General features: G+C 37.4%; 1 protein-coding gene across 5 annotated transcripts in view; it reads left to right on the top strand.

Annotated features, from left to right (window-relative positions):
• Window positions 1–19,426, top strand: part of LOC119555690 (IQ motif and SEC7 domain-containing protein 1) — a 44,298-nt gene that overhangs the window by 10,975 nt on the left and 13,897 nt on the right. The window contains exon 1 of one of the 5 annotated variants that reach the window (XM_037867345.1): window positions 4,711–5,446. The exons of 1 other annotated variant lie outside the window; for it this stretch is intronic. In XM_037867345.1, the coding sequence (XP_037723273.1) occupies window positions 5,379–5,446 (68 nt within the window). In that variant the 5' untranslated portion in view covers window positions 4,711–5,378. Of the gene's footprint in view, window positions 1–4,710; window positions 5,447–16,389; window positions 16,649–19,426 lie in introns of those variants that run through there. 3 more of the 5 variants (XM_037867342.1, XM_037867343.1, XM_037867344.1) reach the window with 3 other exon arrangements.

Raw genomic sequence — 19,426 nt, forward strand, 5'->3', positions numbered from 1 at the left:
ATTATGGAGGGGTTAGCTACGAAGATCCTAAACTTTAATTGAAAGACGATAAAAAAGCAAAGAAAATGGTCATACTTGTTACTTCTGCAATTAGAGTACAATGGGAAAAGGGTCACACTCTTCCTTCCTTTAATGCTCAAATACCATAAAATATACTAAATTGCTAACATAATTATTTTGCTTGGGAGCAATAATAAATGCATCTGAAATGGTATCATACATAAAATAACATTTACTTAACTTCAATATCAAATTGTATCTGTACAAAAGGAAAAAGGTTTACTTCTGTACAATGTATGTATATTTTAATATTTAAAAATATATTTTTTTGAAACCCCTTTTGTATAAAAACCAACCAGCGCCGCTGCAAAGAACCACCCCTGGGGAGCAAAGGGAGTTTTCACCGAGTGACTGACGAGCGAGTTCGCTGGCATGCATTCTTTGTCCTCAAGGAGGATGGGAGGGGGTGGTGCATGAAGTGGGTGTCTGGAGGGGTGGCGTCCTGAATGTTGCAAGCTCCATGGAGGATGCCAGCGCCTGCCACTCGGGCACTTGTGTAACAGCATTTCTGTTTGTTTTTGTTCATCTTCTAAGGCTAAGCACCCGCGTTCCCTTTTCTCCATGTCAAGATCTCTGGTGGGGTATGTGGAATCGGGAGCTCACTATGCGATCCAAAACAACTATAACCAAAACAGTAAACAAGAGTATTGGGAGGTAAAACGGTGTCTTAAAAAACAAACAAATTAATGTATCAAAATAGGGTTCTGGATTTATAACTAATTCCATTACAAATTATATAGAAAGTGATTTCTCTTTATAAATGCATTGAGCTAAACTTCCTGCTCAAGAAATAGCCAAATCACTTCCGTGTCCTTATCAAGGGATCAACCCTCTGAATAGTTTCATTATATTCCTCACGATGTCGTTTTATATGTGAAATTTGAGACCAGTGTGAATCACAGATATGTATTTGGTTGGATGATATGTACTTTGTGATTGCCTTAAAGATTTTAAAGCCAGAATTGAAATGTTTTTTGATTTTGTTATTTTGTAGAATAATACTAATTTCTTAACGATACTTAGGATTTGCGATACATTCTAATATCTTAACCTTAAAAAACGATATCATTAACTTCTTGTTTATTCTTTTATTAGAACCCAATCTCCTCATCTTAGTTAGGGTATTCCCGAATTCATTAACTCGATGTTCATTAATTTTTTGCTCGCTGACTTTATGTGTTACCATGCGCCAGCCCAATGTTCTGCATCGTGTTCTTCATCATGTACTCCCGGCTCTTCTCCTTTTCCCACCCAACAAGTCTCATTTTCTCTCCTCCAGTTCATCTGCATGATGGTGTCGTGGGTACATGAAGTGCTCTTTAGCGTTTGCTGACATTTTCTCTTCTTTTTTTGGTTTTTTTCTTTTTGCAAACGAAATGAAACAACGAAATGAGGGGAAAATATGTAGAATGATGTAGTGTGTTGCACATGTTGTATATATAAATATTCGGATGGGACGGTCACTGCTCCAATTCGTCTAAAATTTTCCTATGCATTTTAATAATTTGTTTTTAGATATTTCGCTCTTGGTTGGGTGGTATGTGAACTTGTATTTACCGGTGCATTCTTGGTTCTATATTTATAAATTTATTGCCTTATTAATTAGGTAAGTTTCAATTCAGAAATAAAATACAGATGGTGGCTACAGAATCCATTTAAATTTTTGAATTTAGTAATTTTAATATGAAATTGTATTTTATTTTCGATAAATTACTAAAGTCCCGTGAAAGCCAGACTTATTTTGATCTTATCCATCCTCTTTCCGATGATCATTAAGTTGAGGCATCATTAATAACCCGATGAATCTGACAGGAAGCCAATAAGCCTTATGACCATGAAATGCACTGTGCAGTTCGAGGAGTAAACACACGCCCCGCTAATAACTTGTCTTTTTTTTGGAACTTCATCTGACTAGTTCGTTCCCTAGGTTCCCTGTTCTATACACTCGAAATGATATATGTCCACCTCACACCCCACCCACAGCCATGGGCGTCTTTCAATATTATGACAGCCAAGAGGGAAAATCTTTTGTTGCCATTGCGCTTAATTCATCTCGAGCATCTCGAAGTTGGTCTTTCCTTTCGCGCAGCAGTCCCTCTTTCTTCATCATCATATCATCATCATCATCATCATCTTTTCCGCGTTTCATTTGCATTTGGAGAATGATAAAAAAGAATGTGAAAATATTGTGGCTGCTCTTTTCTGTTTATTCTTCATAAGTTGGATCCCTCTTCATCCTGAGATCTTTCAGCTTTTATTTGTTTTCGTTGGTTTTAGGTGGAGGCGAGATTAAAACTTTTCCTTCTTATCTGACGGAAAATTGTCTTTTATACATTTTCATTTTTTTTGTTTTTTTTGGTATCCTCGTTGGCAGTTGCATTTTTGATGCGCTTCATTGTCAGTTGACCCAATTTGATGGGCGTGGACCCCGGGGCAAATAGCTCCCACACTAACACCCCATCTTCTGTCCCGTTTGTGCCTCAAAACGCCCCACTCACTGCCACTCCCTTGGAACCCCTCATTGCGGCTCTCTGAAATATTCATGTCTTGAGAAGCCATTCAGAGTTTTAAACTTCTATCCAAGTTGATTTCTGTTCACACAATAAAATGCACGAAGTGGGCTTGCTGGGTGGCTACACTAAGATAAATTGTCATCCGCACTGGTTTGAACTTGGGTTTCTATGGGAAATAACAATATTAAAATAATTCAGGGAAATCTTAAGTGATAAATAAATATTACAACATGCTAATCATTTAACACAAACTTTAAATAATACTCATAAGATTAGTCAAATACTTAATAACAATATTCCTATGTGTAATAATTAAGTATAGAACTCAGTCATTTTCATCTTAAAGATACAAATATTTTTAAATCTCTTCAAGATGTTGTAAAAATATGTTAGCCCATACTATTTTCCCCAGTGTAGCTTACAATTGCAGTTTGCAATTACCCGTTGTCGATGTTGTTGGTGCTGCTGTTGTTGATTATTAAATACTTTATTGCTCGGCTTGTATTTGAAAAGCGCGCCCAAGAATTAAAGTTGAAGTCTCTGCTTCTTTTGTGGAAGCGATGAGGAAATGGCGGGAAGACGGGGTTGCAGAAAGAGCTGGAGAAAGAGACCTTTGTGTGGGTTAGACTGCATTAGGTTGCATGCAACGGGGCCATAGAAAGTGCCACCGAACCGCCGAACCCACTGAACCCACTGGGATCTTCCCCATGGCGAAGCCAGCAAGACTTGAGCACGCACCAGACACGCAATATATATTTATATGGGATATATGGACGGGTATTTCCAGTTGAAGACAGAGAAGGGCGGTGCATTTGGAAGCTATCACTTTTCTGGGTTTTTATGCTGCACTTCTCTAATCATGGGCACAAACCATATGGGAACTGTGTCTGCGCCTGGGATTCCTCGGTTGGTCTTTGAGTTTCGTTGGTAACGATGTCGAGCGACCTCGGGGTGATACTACCTATTGTCGAACAATCCAAACTATGGTAACTATGGTAATCACCTCAATTATTTGGCACGGTGCGATTACCCACTAAATAACTCAATAAGAGTTGATGAACTGGGTTAGGGAAAAGTTTCCCACAGCCTGGCATGCTTTATTAGCATAAAAATCAAGGTTTGGTATTCGAGTTCATCTTATCAGAAGTTGAGGTAAAAATATTATTATTCTATGTTGCTATTTAGAAAGCTAGGTTATTTTAATGACTTAATAACAAATCCAATAATTTAAAAATTTGCATTCTCGAATATTTTGTATTACTAAATACAATTTACAGAAATATTATTTCGATTTGTATTTAAAGTAATTTATTTTGACCCCCAATTTTTAACAGTGCATATTCTTTTGGTTTCGAGATGGCAATGCCTTGCTCTCCCTCTCTTTGGCTCTCTTTTCGTCTCCTCTCTTGCAAATAAGGGTTGACTGTCTGTCGGTAAATTTCCGTTGTTATTTGCATTTTGCAAGGATATTTAAGAAGGGGCATATTCGAGGATATCCTGGCGGTTGATTTTGCATAAAACATATTTTTTGAACTTCTTTCTGGAAGTTGTTTTGTTTTGTTTTCCTTTTCTTATTATGATTTAAACAAAAGCCGCTAATAAATTGCAACCCTCTCGCACGCGACTCTCTCTTTCTCTCTCTTTTTCTGCCCCCAATTTGGTTTCTCTCTCTCTCTCTTTTGCTCTCCGGAAATTGCTTTTAATGGTCGTTTTAAGAACGATTTTTAATGTTCACTAAATTGCGTCATAAAACTATTTGCCAAGCGTTTTTCCGCCATGCTTTTCTCAGGCCTATTAAAATTTTTGGGAGGGTGGTGGTGGGGAATTTCCCCACGTTGGGCGCCAATAACTTTTTCCGCTGCATTTTTCCCCCACACAACTGCATTTTGTGGATTTTTGCAACCCCCTCTGATGGGAGTGAGAGAAAACAACAGAAGGAACGAAAAAACAACCCGCACTAGAGACATCTGTCTGGAAAACTCTCGCTCTCTATTTTCTCCGCATTTCCTCTCAGCTCTCACTCATTTTTCTCGCGCGGAGAGCAAAGGAGCCGCTTTGGCTGCCGTCGACGCCTTCAGTAATGGAAATATTTTACCCAGTTCAGTACTCCATTTCAGTCAGTTAGCCGACGTTAGTTTTTCGCAGACGCTTTTCCGCCTAGCAGTATTTTACCCAACCAAAAAAAAAATGTCAAAAATTACCTAATTAGTAGGGAGTATCCCCAGACTAGACAAGTTAAATAGATAACACGGAGAAAAATACACAAACAAGTGCCGCAGGATATCGCAAATTTACCAACCGTCGCCACGCCCCCCGCCCCTCGCGTACGTGTATGTATTCGCCTGTCTGCCGCCGCTGCCGCAGTCGACGTCGCTGCCACCGCTTGAATATCCCCAAAAACGTCCCTTAAAATCATATATACATCTATATATATATTTTATATATCCATCTACACCCGACTGCGATTAAAAATATATCGCGAAAAAAAAGAAACACGGACTTCAAAGTGAATTTTGAAATTCCTCACCCTCGACGTATTGATTTTTTTCGTCATCTTCATATTTATCGGTGCCAAAGTGTTTGTATACCGTCCAAAAACAAAACAGACTCACATACAAGAACCTAGTTCCAAACACAACAACAAGAATAAAAAAACGATTCCGTTTCACTGAACATTCTGCCTTAACTATATTTACCTAATACATAATTGAAGAGGAGCGGCTAACTAGGGACTTAGTTAGTGGGACCTGGTTAAGACCCCCCAGAAAATCGCCACTCCCCAGAAAATAACAACACATCAGCAGAATGAGCAGCTACACTGCCGCCCAGTATTACAAGACCACCAATATGATTACCTCCAATGAGATTTACTGGTAAGTTGCTTTTTGGCTGGTGGAATTCGTCCTTAGTTTTAAGTTGGGTCTTAGGTGGAAGATATACTTTTAAGTGCTGAGGGACTCGATTATAAATAGAATAGGGTCCAATACATTTGAAGTATCTAGATGGGCCCAACTATTCAGTAAACATCTTGCTACTTGGTCATCGATTGGCATCGAATTGAATTTTTATAATATAACTATTATATATTTTGAAGTATTAAAGTGTTATGTAAAATTTAAGATAATTTTAGCTATTATATATTATTATATGAGTACGACTAACTAAAACACAGATCTACAAAATCAAGAAATATTTCGAATAGAAAGGACTATAAATAATATTTTTAATAAAAAATCGTATTATTTTCATTTTTAATTGTAAGGTTTTGTTATTTTAACAAATATTTCGGCTGTTTGTGCTGTAAATTAGACCCAATCCTTGTTTATAATTATCTTTAGAAAATTTCTAGAGTGTATTATCCTTTTTGCACTTGTAAGAGCTCTGTCTGCCCACGCCGCCCCCTTTACACTCCCACAGATCTCTGCAACTGAAGTGCCAGAGTTCAAGGTTCGATTAGTTTTGCTCGAGGACAATTGTGACGCAATTGCTCTCTCTCTCTCTCTCTTTTGCTCAGCGAAAATCAATGGTATTTCTGTCCGCTCTGCAGCTTCCCAGCCACGCCCCCGCCCACGCCCATACCCCCCGTTTCGCCCCCATTTTTTCGGCCCCATCAATAGTGCACTTTTGATGGGCTAATGCCCACACACGATGTTTGCCTCATACTCGAATGTGCAACACAAAAAAACCCCAGCATATCCATGGCTTTTGATAACAACAAAAGGTCGAAGCCGCCTTCCAACGCCCACGTCCACGCCCACACAGCTCATCCGAGTTTTCCGGATTGTGGGCGTTCATCTTTCTCGTTCTCCCCTCGTTTTTCCTCTCTGTCACTCACAAAAAGTTGCCACGAGTTTGTTAATTTCCCGCACTGAAGTATGCAAGTGATTTTCAAACAATTCCCCCGCATACATTTTATATGAGAAAACCTGGTTGAACATGCAGCCCTTGTACCTCTGCATATTTTATAAATTTCTTTTTAAACAGAATTTGAAATTTTGGTTTTAAAATAAAAGAAATATTTTGGCCCAGCGATATGCTACAGAAATTTGCCAAAAATGCCGAAAAGTATGCAATAAAGTTTGGCAGCGAATGCGTCTTAGTTCCACAGTTGGCTGCATAGGTGGCGCATGGTGGTAGTGGTTTCGGTAGTGGGTGAAGTTTTCTAACAAACAAAAGTTGAAGATAACAAAAACTTTACCAAAATTAGTTCAAGCTGAGAAAACAAGACATAAAATACACGAAAATGAAAACAAACCATAAATTATGGAGTACTTACAGGCAACTGTGTAACTTTTCTCTAAGAACAGAAAAACAATTGAGCTATTAATCTAATTAAAAATCAATATAGCCTTTCAAATTTATATCATAGTAATGGCAGAATGTAAACATTCCACAAAAATACTTGAAAATAAAGGAAAGCTACCGAAATGTATATTTTTGTGGCATCGACTGTGCAACACATAAACCTTGAACTTTGGCATTTTTCGTGCATAAAATACATACCGAATGTATATACATAATGTTGTTTTGCATGACCAGTGGATATGAGGGGGTGGTTGGTGTTATATAGACGGTGGATGGTACGATATAACAGCAGAACTCTCACGATGAAGGCACGCTCATGGAAATTCCAGCGATAAACACGTGATTATATGTACATACCCATCAATGGGTCTCTGCGGCACAGACAACATTATCTAATCCGATGATAGTGCCCTCCAAAGAATAACATTTGAAGTTAGTGACCAACTGGGCTTACAATATCCGGGTTGGTTTTATTGCCGATAGCAGATAAGCACAGGTGTTACAATTCACTATTGTGTTTTTTATTTAATCGAAGTATAATAACAATTGTGGGGAATAACATGAATTAATCTTTGCTCCAGTGATTTAATAATCAAATATTTTGTAGGTTCATTATTACATGGCTGCAATGAAAAATATATATCTTTCACAACCATTTTAAATAAAGAGCGTAATTAAGGGTAGTTAATACTTAATAATAATAAATAATTACCCAGACAATACAAAAGGTTACGGAGTATACCAATTCCATTTTCACTATATACCTATTCCATTTATTTAAAGTGTCATAATTTTTGTATACGATCAATATTCCGATCTCGACTGACAAAACTTGGTATATATATATGGATATATGAATATCCATAATAACTGCTAATTATATAATCGAATGCAGATAGTAAACGTAAATAACAAAAATGTTTATTAATAAGGTGGCATTGCGATTTGTATAGTCGTGAACTCAGAGAATACTAATCTAAAACTTTAAGATTATTCGTCATGCCTTAATATTCCTCTTCCTGTAAAATATAGATTAATGCGATGCTTACTCACCAAGTTGCATACGTAAAAAAATATGCAAATGAGACATTCGAACTAGCTTTTTAAATTGTAGATATATTCGAATAGGTAACTATGAAAAAAAGTCAATTAAAAATAATTGCATTTCTCCCTTTTGTTTGTTTTGGTTTTCCTTGTAAGCGCGTGTTATTCAATACGAAGCCCGGAATTATTCCGATTACTGGATAGCATCAACTGTTTGACATTTCCCCTCCACGCGATGGGAAGTGTTTTTGCACAACTCTTTCTCTGTTTCCCAGTCTCCACTGCTCATTATTCTCAAATCTCTTACCCCCTGCCCCTCATTATCGTCGGTCGTCAGTCGACGGTCGGGAGTTGCAACAGACTTTTCCAGTAGTTGAAAGTCGTGGGATTATTTAATGACTTTCTCACTTTTACTGCCTCCATTGTTGGCTTGTCGCTGAGCTGTGGTCTTGCTGCCCTATTCCATAAGGTGATTACTCCGGGCAGTGATTACTCCGACCACGTGACCCACAGCTCCGACGTTTTCACATTTTCCGACGTTCATTGGACGGCTTAGTTTACTTTGGTCCAGCGCTAATTGAATGCCAGACTTTCGTCGATTGATATGCCTAAAAGAAATGTGGACTTTAAAAGCAACCTGATATTCCAGGTACACAGTAAAAATGTTTGGTAATACCTTCGGAGGTTTTAAGTATTTAAGTAAACCAATTAAAAGCTTTTCCTCAAAGGAAAATGGTCCCAACACGTGTTATGTATTGTAAAGAAGATTTCACGGTATAATGTTTTGATATAACTAAAGATCTGTAGACCTTTTTTTTTAACAGTTGATGGAAGTTAGATATGCACCTAAATATTTTCAAAATCATTTCATAAATGCAAAGCAAATTGAATGTGAAAATGTTCCCATGTTAACACAATCTTTAAAGCGATCTGCATTTTTCTATATGTTGATGTGAAATTAAATCGATTACTTCCCGTTTCGACTGGATCTTCAGCCCGTCTCCCCAGTTGCGCCATTACTATTTTATAGGCTTCTGGGTTTGTAGGCCTAATGCAAAAAAGCAAATAAATTCAGATGAGGTGTGCTGCATGCCCGAAATAAAAAAAAACCCGGTGAGCATCGCCGCATGAAAGCATCTAAATTAAAGTGCGAAACCAGTTGGGGAAGTTGACGTCATGCATGTGGGCGGCAGAGGGGGAGGGGCAATCGCTGAGGGGGGCAAGAGGGGAGGGGCGGAAAGTTGCCGGTTGCCGGTTGGCACACACCAAACAGCCAAGTTAACCAGTTCTTGCAGCAGTTGCTGTTGTTTCTGATGGCGTCGTCGTCGTCCTAGTTATGTATGAGCCAAATTTCTTGGAGCCGGCTTTTTAGTCAGTTGCTACTCGCTTCTTGAATGCTACCGCCCCCCGCCACGCCCCTTTTTACCCAGACACTCCCAACTTATCAGAGAATACATGCACAATAAGTTACCATTTTTCACTATCATGTTAACATTTTCATAAAACATTTCACATTATATAAAATGTCAAAATACATTTTAAAATATTAAGGTATATGATTGGATGATTGGATATTAACTGAATTTTTTAACTAAATGAAACTAATACTATGTGGATTTTATAAACTTTTTTTTGCTGTGTAAAGTAAGCTAAGAACCAACTGAAAAGTGTTTTTTGTTTTGCTTAGATTTCCCTAGTTGTTTCTTTTGTTTCATTTTGTTGTATTGCTGTTGTTGCCCAATTCAGCAGCAATTTCAGACTCGGACGCAGACGCATTGTTGTTTTCAGTTGCCTCTGTAATTTGCATTGAATTGAAGCTGACGAAATGCAGCCTGGCAATGCAATTTCTATAGAATTAATCAGACCTTACAAGGGTTTAAAAAAGGCAGTATAAGTAGCTACCTGGTGAAGTCGAGCGATCGGTAGGAAGCCAATGACCCATGAATCAGAAATATGCCAATGTGTACATAATTACTTGTTATACATGTGAGAAATAAGATCTTTGGTTGAGGGATTGAGTTATAAGAAAATAACATATCAAGTGATCATTTATGTAACCATTGAGAAGATTAAAAAGCCTTAAATGAAAACTCTAAAAACAATACATTTAATAAAGTATAATCACCTGAAATATTTTCTTTACAATCCAAGTTTTTCACAAAAAGGAAAACAAATTACAAAATACAAAAAAAGTCAGAGAAATTCAGCCTACCACAAAATAAATCCCCGACCGATTAATTAATTTTAAACTTAATTCAGCAAGCCGGTTGGTTGCTTTTTACCTTACTGACATTTTAATAGACTTATCAAAAGACAAATTATATAACTACAACCAACCATCCCCCAACAATTATGAATCTCGTCTTCTACCTGAATTACCCAAGACCGGTGTTTTCACTATTTGAAGACTCTTTCAAGTTCATTAGCTTCTGTTCAAATAAGGCAACAAACAATCAAGTCAAATAGAATACAAGAGAATAGTAAGAAAGGCAGCGAAACATTCACTAACCATCCAAAAATAGTAAATGAATAAATGAATTTCGCATAATGATGACCATTTGTGTGAGTGTGGATTATGTAAAGCTCACGAGATTTGTCTTTCTCCAGGCGATTTCAGCGCCAAACAACATCAAGATGAGCCAACAGAAGGGCGGATCGGAGAGGAGTGCAAGAAAACAAAGAAAAAATTGAGAAATTGAAATTCAATTGGCAAAGAGGCAGACGAAAAGTAATAATAATAAGCTGCTAATCGCTTGTAAACATGAAATTTCCAATGAAAAATTCAAAATTAAAATCAATGGAAAAGCCAAGAGAGCTGTAATCCTAAACAGACACCTACACTTAGGAAAATATACAATTCAGCAGGGAAATACAATTGTTAATATGTTTCTGTGAGTGATACAACATTTTAATATAAAATATTTAATTTGAGAGCTGTATTTTTAAATTAAAAATCTGATAGCCGAAATGACCTAATTCTGACCATATTTTTATAGGCATGGTCACACTTATTAGTATAATCTAATGGTAATGCTACTATAATTCATATTACATTGTATTTTTTTAATAAATAAGATTCTATTGTTATGGAATATGAGTTTATGTGAGCTATATTATTTTCTCTGCTGATTCAGCTTGAGGGTGGTGGTCTTTCGTGGGCGTGTGATACGTGATTTAGAGCCTAACGAGCACCGCAGAACCCTTGTGGGCGAACTTTCCCAATGTGCCACTTGAGCATCGAGCGATTCAGAGCCGCCGCTCGTTGATTGATGAAGGCGCCAGTGGCGGTATGGAAGCAGCTCCACAATAATAAAATACGAAAAAAAAAACTTAACCACTGGGCTGTCCAGCGAAAGGGGAAAAAGGGGGTGGTGGTGCAGAGGGTGGGGTATTTTTTGTATTTTTTTTTCATTCATGGCCAGCACCACAGCAAGTAAAGCGCGGTGGGCAAGGCGAAGTGCAAGTGAAAGTGAAGTCGCTGCGATTCCGATTCCAATGAGTGTGAGTACTACTCGTACTTGTACTTCATGAAACCACAAAAATTTCCCACTAACATAATTTTGTTGTATCTTTTGTATCGCACAGCACCCCCTTCTTTCTCAGCTGTTGCTCTTTCATGTTTTCTTTCTTTCGACATTTTCATTTGTATCTCATCATCCGTCACTGGCTCATCTTCGTGCGCTATACTTTTGATTTAATTGAATGAAAACACAAAAAAAGCGTTGGTAAATTCGGACATCGAAGATGGGTATACTCTTGTAGATCGATCATGTGTCTTTGGAAGGTGTGATATAATAGATATTTCGTCTTTGATGAAATGATTTGAGGATCATTTAATACCTTTATATATTTAATTGGAAAGTTTTTAAGATTATCTTAAAAACAACGAAGTTTTGATGGTATGGATCCATTGGTGGTTGGATCTTTAGCATGTTTTTTAGGATCCTTTAAAATTCGGTAAGGCAGTTAATAGGATAGTTTCACACTCTTATACTTATTTTTGAAGTAAGAAAGTTATTATATCCTATTATTCCTGGAGGTTAAGGCTCCTTAGTGTTTCGATTTTATCGTTTATAATTGCATTATACAGTTTCATTACTTTTCCTCTGTACAACTTTCATTGATTTGGCTGATAGCTCTAATAAAGCAAGTCAGTAAATTTATAAGTAAGCACATTTGGTCAAATCGTAAGATTTCTTGGAAGCGAATTATAGCAAAAATCTGTGAAAGTGAAACCAATAGTGATAGGTCTTAACTTTAAGTACAGCTTGCAAGTGTATGGAGAAAAGCCCTAATGACAGGGGCTAGGGCATCTCGATTGTGATGTGATCGTGATCGTGATCCGATCCCTTGCCCGATATTGGCCCTGTCAGGCTTCATTAGCCGCGCTCCAGAGACCCGGGCGCATTGTCTCGCATTTTGTCTCTCAGTGGCGTTCACTTTCTAATGAGCCCGAATGCCCGGCGACTCAGTAGGCAGTACAGTAGTTGTATACTACTACTATATAGGCAGTAGGTAAGCCGTGTAGCCATGACCGAATGAGCAATTCAATGGCCCTGCCAGCAGCAAGTTGAAGGTAGGAATCGGTTAGCTATACTATATATATATATATATTATATAGTAGGGGGGTTGGGTTCGGGGGGTTTGGGGATCGAGACGGGGCCCTAAGCTCTTGCAATCGTTTTGCTGGGTTTTCTGTTTTGGGGCGGTCTGAAGGTCTGTTGGCTGGGTTGTTGTTGAATATTGTTGTTTAGGTTCCTCTTTCCCATCTGCCCGCCCTTCGTCTGTTTACAAATTGGGTTCAAAATGCCTAAGGTCAGGCGAGCGAAGACAACGGGTGGGAAATGGGGGTTATAGTGGGGGGCAAACGAGGTAATCGCATAGTTAGAAACTACACACGACAGAGCTTTCGCGATGTTTACTAATGAAATATAAAATGCGTTTCACATGTGAGATACACTGCGGCAGTGGGGAGTTTAAAGAGTTGCTTGGAAGGGAAATTTCCATTTTACAAACATAGAATCAGCTTAAAAACTTTTGCAGGTTTCAAAGTAAGAGTATGGTTGTGTACGAATTCTGGGCAATTTAAAACTATTTAATTTTATTTTACCTTGAATGATGCATTTAATGATGATTACTACCAGGTTTTTCAGTAACCCTGAGAACAAATTAAATCAACTAATTTCCTTTAAAGTCACCTGTTAGCTTTTTGTGCCCCATTGTGTTCAAAAGCTTCTCTTTATTAGATGGCTTCACAAAGTAAATAAATTACCTTCTAACTAAAGATTCCTGCTATCATGATGTGCAACCCCTGCTGATGGCTTCGGATTAATTAAAATACCTTGGCCAACCCTCGCCGCACTGGGCTTTTGTTGTTTCTTGGGGGCTGTCATCATCGTTGACGGCTGTTTATTGTTTCATAACAGCTGAGACTCGGCCCAGACAAGTATGGCAAATGGGTTTGTGTACCTTGTACCTAATGCGTTAATATCAGCCAGCTTTTGGGCCCAGAAGGGGGCTGTGTACAGGGAACAACTGTGGCTAAAGTTTTGGTTTTATGTGTGCATATGTTTACGACCTGAGTTTTAACGATGCCGCAGCTATGACAGCGTCCGCATTACAGAGAGATAAAAAGGAGGTCACTTTTGTTTTGATATTATCAAATCAATATAGATATTTAAATTATTACAACTCCTCCTTTGTTTATGTATTTATTGCAAAAGTTTGAGAAATGCAATACTAAATAAGTGTTTGATACTAAAAACCTGAAACCGGAAATGATATCCTATGATGTTTTTGGTAGACGAATATTTTAAAAATGACATCAAGATCGACAAGTTCTGCTGGCAGTAAATGTTTTTTAAGACCTACCATTTAAAAGCTGGTTACTTTTTAACTGATTCTTGCATTTATTACTCCTTCTATTTCCTCTTTTGTGTATATCTGAACAAAAGAAAATATTTGTTGATCAAGTTGAAATTTATTTTAAAACAATTTGACGATTATAAAATCGATTTATATGTTCATAATATCAGGTTCCTCCAATCAATATATGAATATTCTCTAATGATTTTTAGGTAAATATATTTAATAGTTACTGACTTGTTGGTTGACTTTTGTGATCTAGTTTTTAGCTGAAATAAAAAAGCCTTAAAATTGATCGTTAAAAACATATAGTAATTGTTTTCTGTGGAGCAGCAGGTTTCAATGAAAAGTCAAAACAGGCCGCAGGTCCGGATATAAATGGTTTGTTGTCTGAGACACACACAGATACTCGGGTACCCAGATACTCGGATACTCGGATACTTGGCTAGCCATACAGTCATCGGGCTTAACGCTTGGCTCAGCCGGTGAGCGGAGCGGAGTGAAGCCAGTGAGGCATTACGCTGCCCATTTTGTTAGCGGGCCGCCGCAAGCGACTAACTACCAACTACCAACTACCAGGGACCAACTACCAAGTGAACTACCAGGCCGTAATGCCGCACACTCGCGCACATGCCTCTCCATATGGCACATGTAGACGTCAGCAGTAAAAACAATAAAAATATAAAAAAAAAAACACATCGCCAGTTAAGCGCCCCCGCTCGCCCTTCAGCGCTCGTTTAGTGCGGTTCGCTCGGTTCGTGAGTCACCTGAGCGTAACGTAAGCCCAGCTTATTGTTCGACTACGAGCGCAGCCACAATCGATATACCCTCTGTTCGGGGGTATTACTGTTTTTTGGTCGAAATTGCGCCACGTTCTGGGGTTGCATTTAAGAAGCATCTAGGTTTTTCGATCTCTTTCGATGGCTGTCTGTTCTCAAATCCCTATCCAATACACCTATTGGTTGCACATTGTGTTCATCTTAAGTCTAGACGCATATCTATAAGTATATTTTTGGCGATCATACCACTAAATATTTAAAAAATAGTCCCTTAAAATATTTGTTCTTCACTTTATCTTCAATGTGCATTTTGGTTTGTATAATTGTATCTTTACAGGTTGATTTATTTAACAATATTTAATCAAAATCAATTCTACAAAATCTAACCATAAACATAACAAATAAAAAGACTTCAAGTTTTTATAATATGTTCTTAGAGGATTTATTATCCTGACCTAGTATTTTAATAGGTTTTATTTTACCCAGAATAACCCACTAAACAAACTGAACTGATCGTTCTTTGAGGGTACTAAATCTTCGATCTTTCAAACCGAAGACCATCTTTCATGTTTTGTTTTTGGCACAGCACACGCTTTTAATGCAGGGTCTCCCACTCGCTCTCCCTCTCGATTTCTCGCTCACCTGCAAGTTGCAGCAGCTGTTTTTGGTTCGTTTCTCCGAGAGCCAAGCTTTGCGCTCTTTGTATCTCTTTCCAATTTTGAGTCTGGCCTGGGAGCGGATTTGTATCTGTGAGATTCGGTCGTTTGCATACAAATTTACACCTCTTTACGACGGTTTGTCGATTTATGTGTGTGCGTATTTTCGGATCTGTTTTGCAATTACCCAATTTGACAATGGAGTCAAGTGGGAAAAACACAACGCTCCCGCGCTGTAGACTTTTCGAAGCGTTTTAAATCTGAATCGAGCTCATTTTCGTTCGCTTTAAAATGCAAATAATGGGGATAATTGAGCGGTTTACTTTCTAGTAGCTGCTGCACTTTAACGGTGGGTTATATGGTGGGTTACACGGCGAGTTACAAGGCGAGTTATACGACGGGTTATACGTTGGGTTATATAATGACAATTAGACCCACTGTGACAGCACACGTCAACGCTTATAGGTTTTGTGAGAGAGCTAGCTGCAGGTGTGCGGCTGGCTAACATTTTTATTTAGATAAGTAGTAAATTTACATTGTTGCAGTACTTCTCTACTGGTTTTTTCTCCTCAACAAGTTGTTAATAATAGTTTTTATCACTTTTAAAAGCTGAAAAAATTTTTGTTACAAAGTAAGATACATTAAATGTACTTTAATTCAAAAAATAAAGTTTAAATATGAAAAAATTGGTGGAAAATAATACTACAATCTCTAATTTATTGATAAAATCAGATGGCAGAATAATAGTATCTACAAAATATAATTATGGTATCAGCATGCTTGTTGCAATTTCGGTTGAGGGATCAAGTTTAGTTTCAGAAACAGATCAAGTGGAAATTAATATCTTGACCCAAGCAGAATAACAGTAACAAGCCAGCTTATTACATTTTTGACTAAACTTGATCCCTGTGCTGTCAGTTTGTTATTTCCAAGTTTTGATCTTTGAAACAGATCAAGTGGAAAATAACAGCTTAGTACTCTTAGTACTAAAAATAACAACAATATTAGCCAGTGTTTTTGAGTGGCCCACAAACTTGGCCAATAGGCAACAACAAATACAAATATAAATACAAATACAGCGGCTATTGTTGCTGCTCTCACCCATACACCTGCACTCTCTCCCACTCTCTTTCCACTCGCCACTTGGAGGCTCTCGCAGCGGTTTTGTGGCTCATTTCCAGTCAAAGCTTCGTGGAGGCAGCACACACGTCGCTCTGCCGCGCTATTTGTTGTTTTTTCGCTGGCTACACCTTTCGCAGTCGCCGTTTGCAGCGCTGTCCGCGTCGCAGTCGCCGATCGTGTGTGTTTCAATATATTCCAAATATATTGTTTAATTAACGCTTTTTTGGCAAACCAACGAAATAACGAATACATATTTCGAAATTGCATTTTTTTGTACAAATTCAATGCAAATTAAAGTGTGTATGTGAGTGCTAAACGAAAAGAAAACAAATAAAAAAAAAATGGTTTAAACAAAAAACCCAAAAATTGCCAAATTTCCCACACGCACAAGCATTTTGTTTTGCTATTTGTTTATTAATTTGACATCATTGTGTCACAGCCAAGCCACATAAATAAATCAAATAAAACGCAATAAAACAAAACGGAAACAAGCCACAATTTTTGATGTAAAAAAATAAAATATAATTAAAGAGAAAATCGCCTTTCTCCAAGCGTCGAGTATTTCACAAAAACAATAGTGCCGCCAACAGCAAAAAAAAAAAAAAATTAAATAAAATAAAACACAGTAGCGGGAGCGAGAGAGACGGGGAAAGAGAGCGGGATCGGTGGAAAGAGCGGGATCCACGGCCACTGCCCCGTTACGTTTCGGCAAACACAAAAAAACAGAAAAAAAAAAAAAACCCCCGAACCAAACAACACATAAATCGCGTGTGTTTTTTGTATTTTCATGTGTGGATCCAACTGGAAATTTCTATTATTTTGTAATTGAACTCGTAGCAATTGCTTGGGGGAGCTGTTTTTCAAAGTCGACAAAATTTCCAGGCATTCCCGGGAAAAATCTGCCCAAATTGACCGCCAAAATTGCTGATTCACCGATTTAGCAAATGGGGTCTTACTTTTTGAATCACCTTTTGTTGGCACTTAAAATGCAACACTCGTAAACACTTCCAGTGATTTAAATGGTTCATAAAGATACTTTAAAAGCATTCAGAACTTCTCATCGTAGCTCACTTCACATTTGGAAACAATGAAAATGTTCTTTAGGAGAAAAAAACCCCACAAATCTTAAGACTGTACCAAGGATTCTTAAAATAAATGAATTTTTTATTAAAAATGTTAAATATATTTTTACAGGAAGAAAGAAATTTACAAAAAAAATATATTTTTTACTTGATTAGTTCCTTAGTTTTGCTATTAAAAAACATTTGTTGAAACTAGTATAACAAACATATCTGACTGTAATTACCCAATATTTTTAATGAGAAGAATCCTTCAGATATTTTTAAAATTTTGTCAGGTGTTTTATTTATATCCAACTGTTTTAAATGCTTTATTTTCTTAACCAGCTGATTCAGAAAGGTAAACAAAGCTTGGAAAGCCAAAAGCCGTTGATCCAAAAAAAGTGGAATCAATCTTTGAGCTCTCTCTTTTTGCTCACTCTCTTCTCCCGGTTAAAAAAAAATGGTGATGCATTTTCCAGTGCGTTTTCGCTGCGTTTGCTTCGATTTTTGAATCACTGCTTTTGCTTTTGAGTTTGCTGTGTGACGTTTGCTCTTTAGCTGCATTTGTTGGCTTTTTGGTTTGCCTTTTGGCCAGGCTTGTATAATCGCTTGCCACCCAATTACGCTGCGTCGCCGCATTCGATGTTTGTTGCACACTGTGTTTCCACTTCCACTTCCTCTTCCGCTCGGAGAGAAAACGGAGACAGATAGGAAGAGAAGGAGAGGGAGAGAACGACTGGAACGGGAGAGAGAGGGACTATATTCGTGCTTTTTGTTACGTGCGCCGTTACTAATGACACGAAAGTGAATAAAAGCATTGAGCACGGGCTGTCCCTCTTCCTCTTCTTCCGCCCCCCACTCCGCCCACTTCCCCTAGCCCATCCCTAGTACACTGAGAAACAATCAACCATAATGAACTCATAAAATTAAATTCTTGAATCGGGTTCTTAACTTTTAAAAATGACAATGTTAACTTTTTTTAAGCTGAGAAAATGGAACTATCATTAAAATTTGATAGAACTAAATATTTTAACTTTAAAATAAAAAAACATTGCTATTGAATTTTTGAAAATTTCAATATATACATACATATGTACAAATATTTGAATCTTAATGGTTTTAAATTTATTCACTTAGTGGTTCGTTTGGTTTTTAATATTATACATATAGAGCTTGACAGAACTAATTCTTGTATATCATGGTTGAGTATAGGCATTAATAAACATTTAAAAAACATTATTTAGAATTCCGAAATGATAATTAAGAACAAAAATATTTTTTTTCTCTGCATCAAACTCCGTCCATTGTTTGCAAGTATTTGTGTGAGAGCGAGAGAACAACAAATAATTATAAATTAAATAATTATACAACACAACCAAGAAAACAGCTTTGCAACTGATTGTGGCTGCCGTCGCTGCTTTTCTCCTACCTGCATTTGCTGCTTTTGTTGCTCGTGCAGTGGAACACCTGTAAAACAAAGGCAGCTCTATCTGCAACAAAAGCTGCAACTAAAGCAACCTTAGCCGATGCTTAAGTCGTGCTCCAGAGCGGATGCAGCTTTAGATATAGCCCCCAGAGCCCCAAAGCTCTGCCCATATACCATATACCACACAGTGATCGCTCTCAAAACTCAACTTCGGAATACAATTAAAATTAATTGCGACAATAAACCAAAAACATTGACAGCAAAACGTTTTTTAAATTCTTTATTAGGTTTTATTGAACTACGAGACATCGTTTATAATGGGACCTGGATTTAAAATAACTGGGTGTTTTTATAAATGAAAATTGTAAAAATTAGGCTTAAAGGTTAAAATACTGTACATTATCATATCATATTTAAAATCCACTGGGTTATATTACTTTTTAAAATTATCGTTCAAAAGATTAACGTATATTACTAAAGAATGTAAAATTTTTTCATAAAAAATCTGTAAAGTATTAAGTGTTACCATTGACTTAATGTGTGGTGCTACAAAACTTGAACTCTGTGCAGTTCTGTCATAAATATCTCTTCATAA

Source organism: Drosophila subpulchrella, chromosome 3L (genome assembly GCF_014743375.2).
Source record: "Drosophila subpulchrella strain 33 F10 #4 breed RU33 chromosome 3L, RU_Dsub_v1.1 Primary Assembly, whole genome shotgun sequence".
NCBI lineage: Eukaryota > Metazoa > Arthropoda > Insecta > Diptera > Drosophilidae > Drosophila > Drosophila subpulchrella.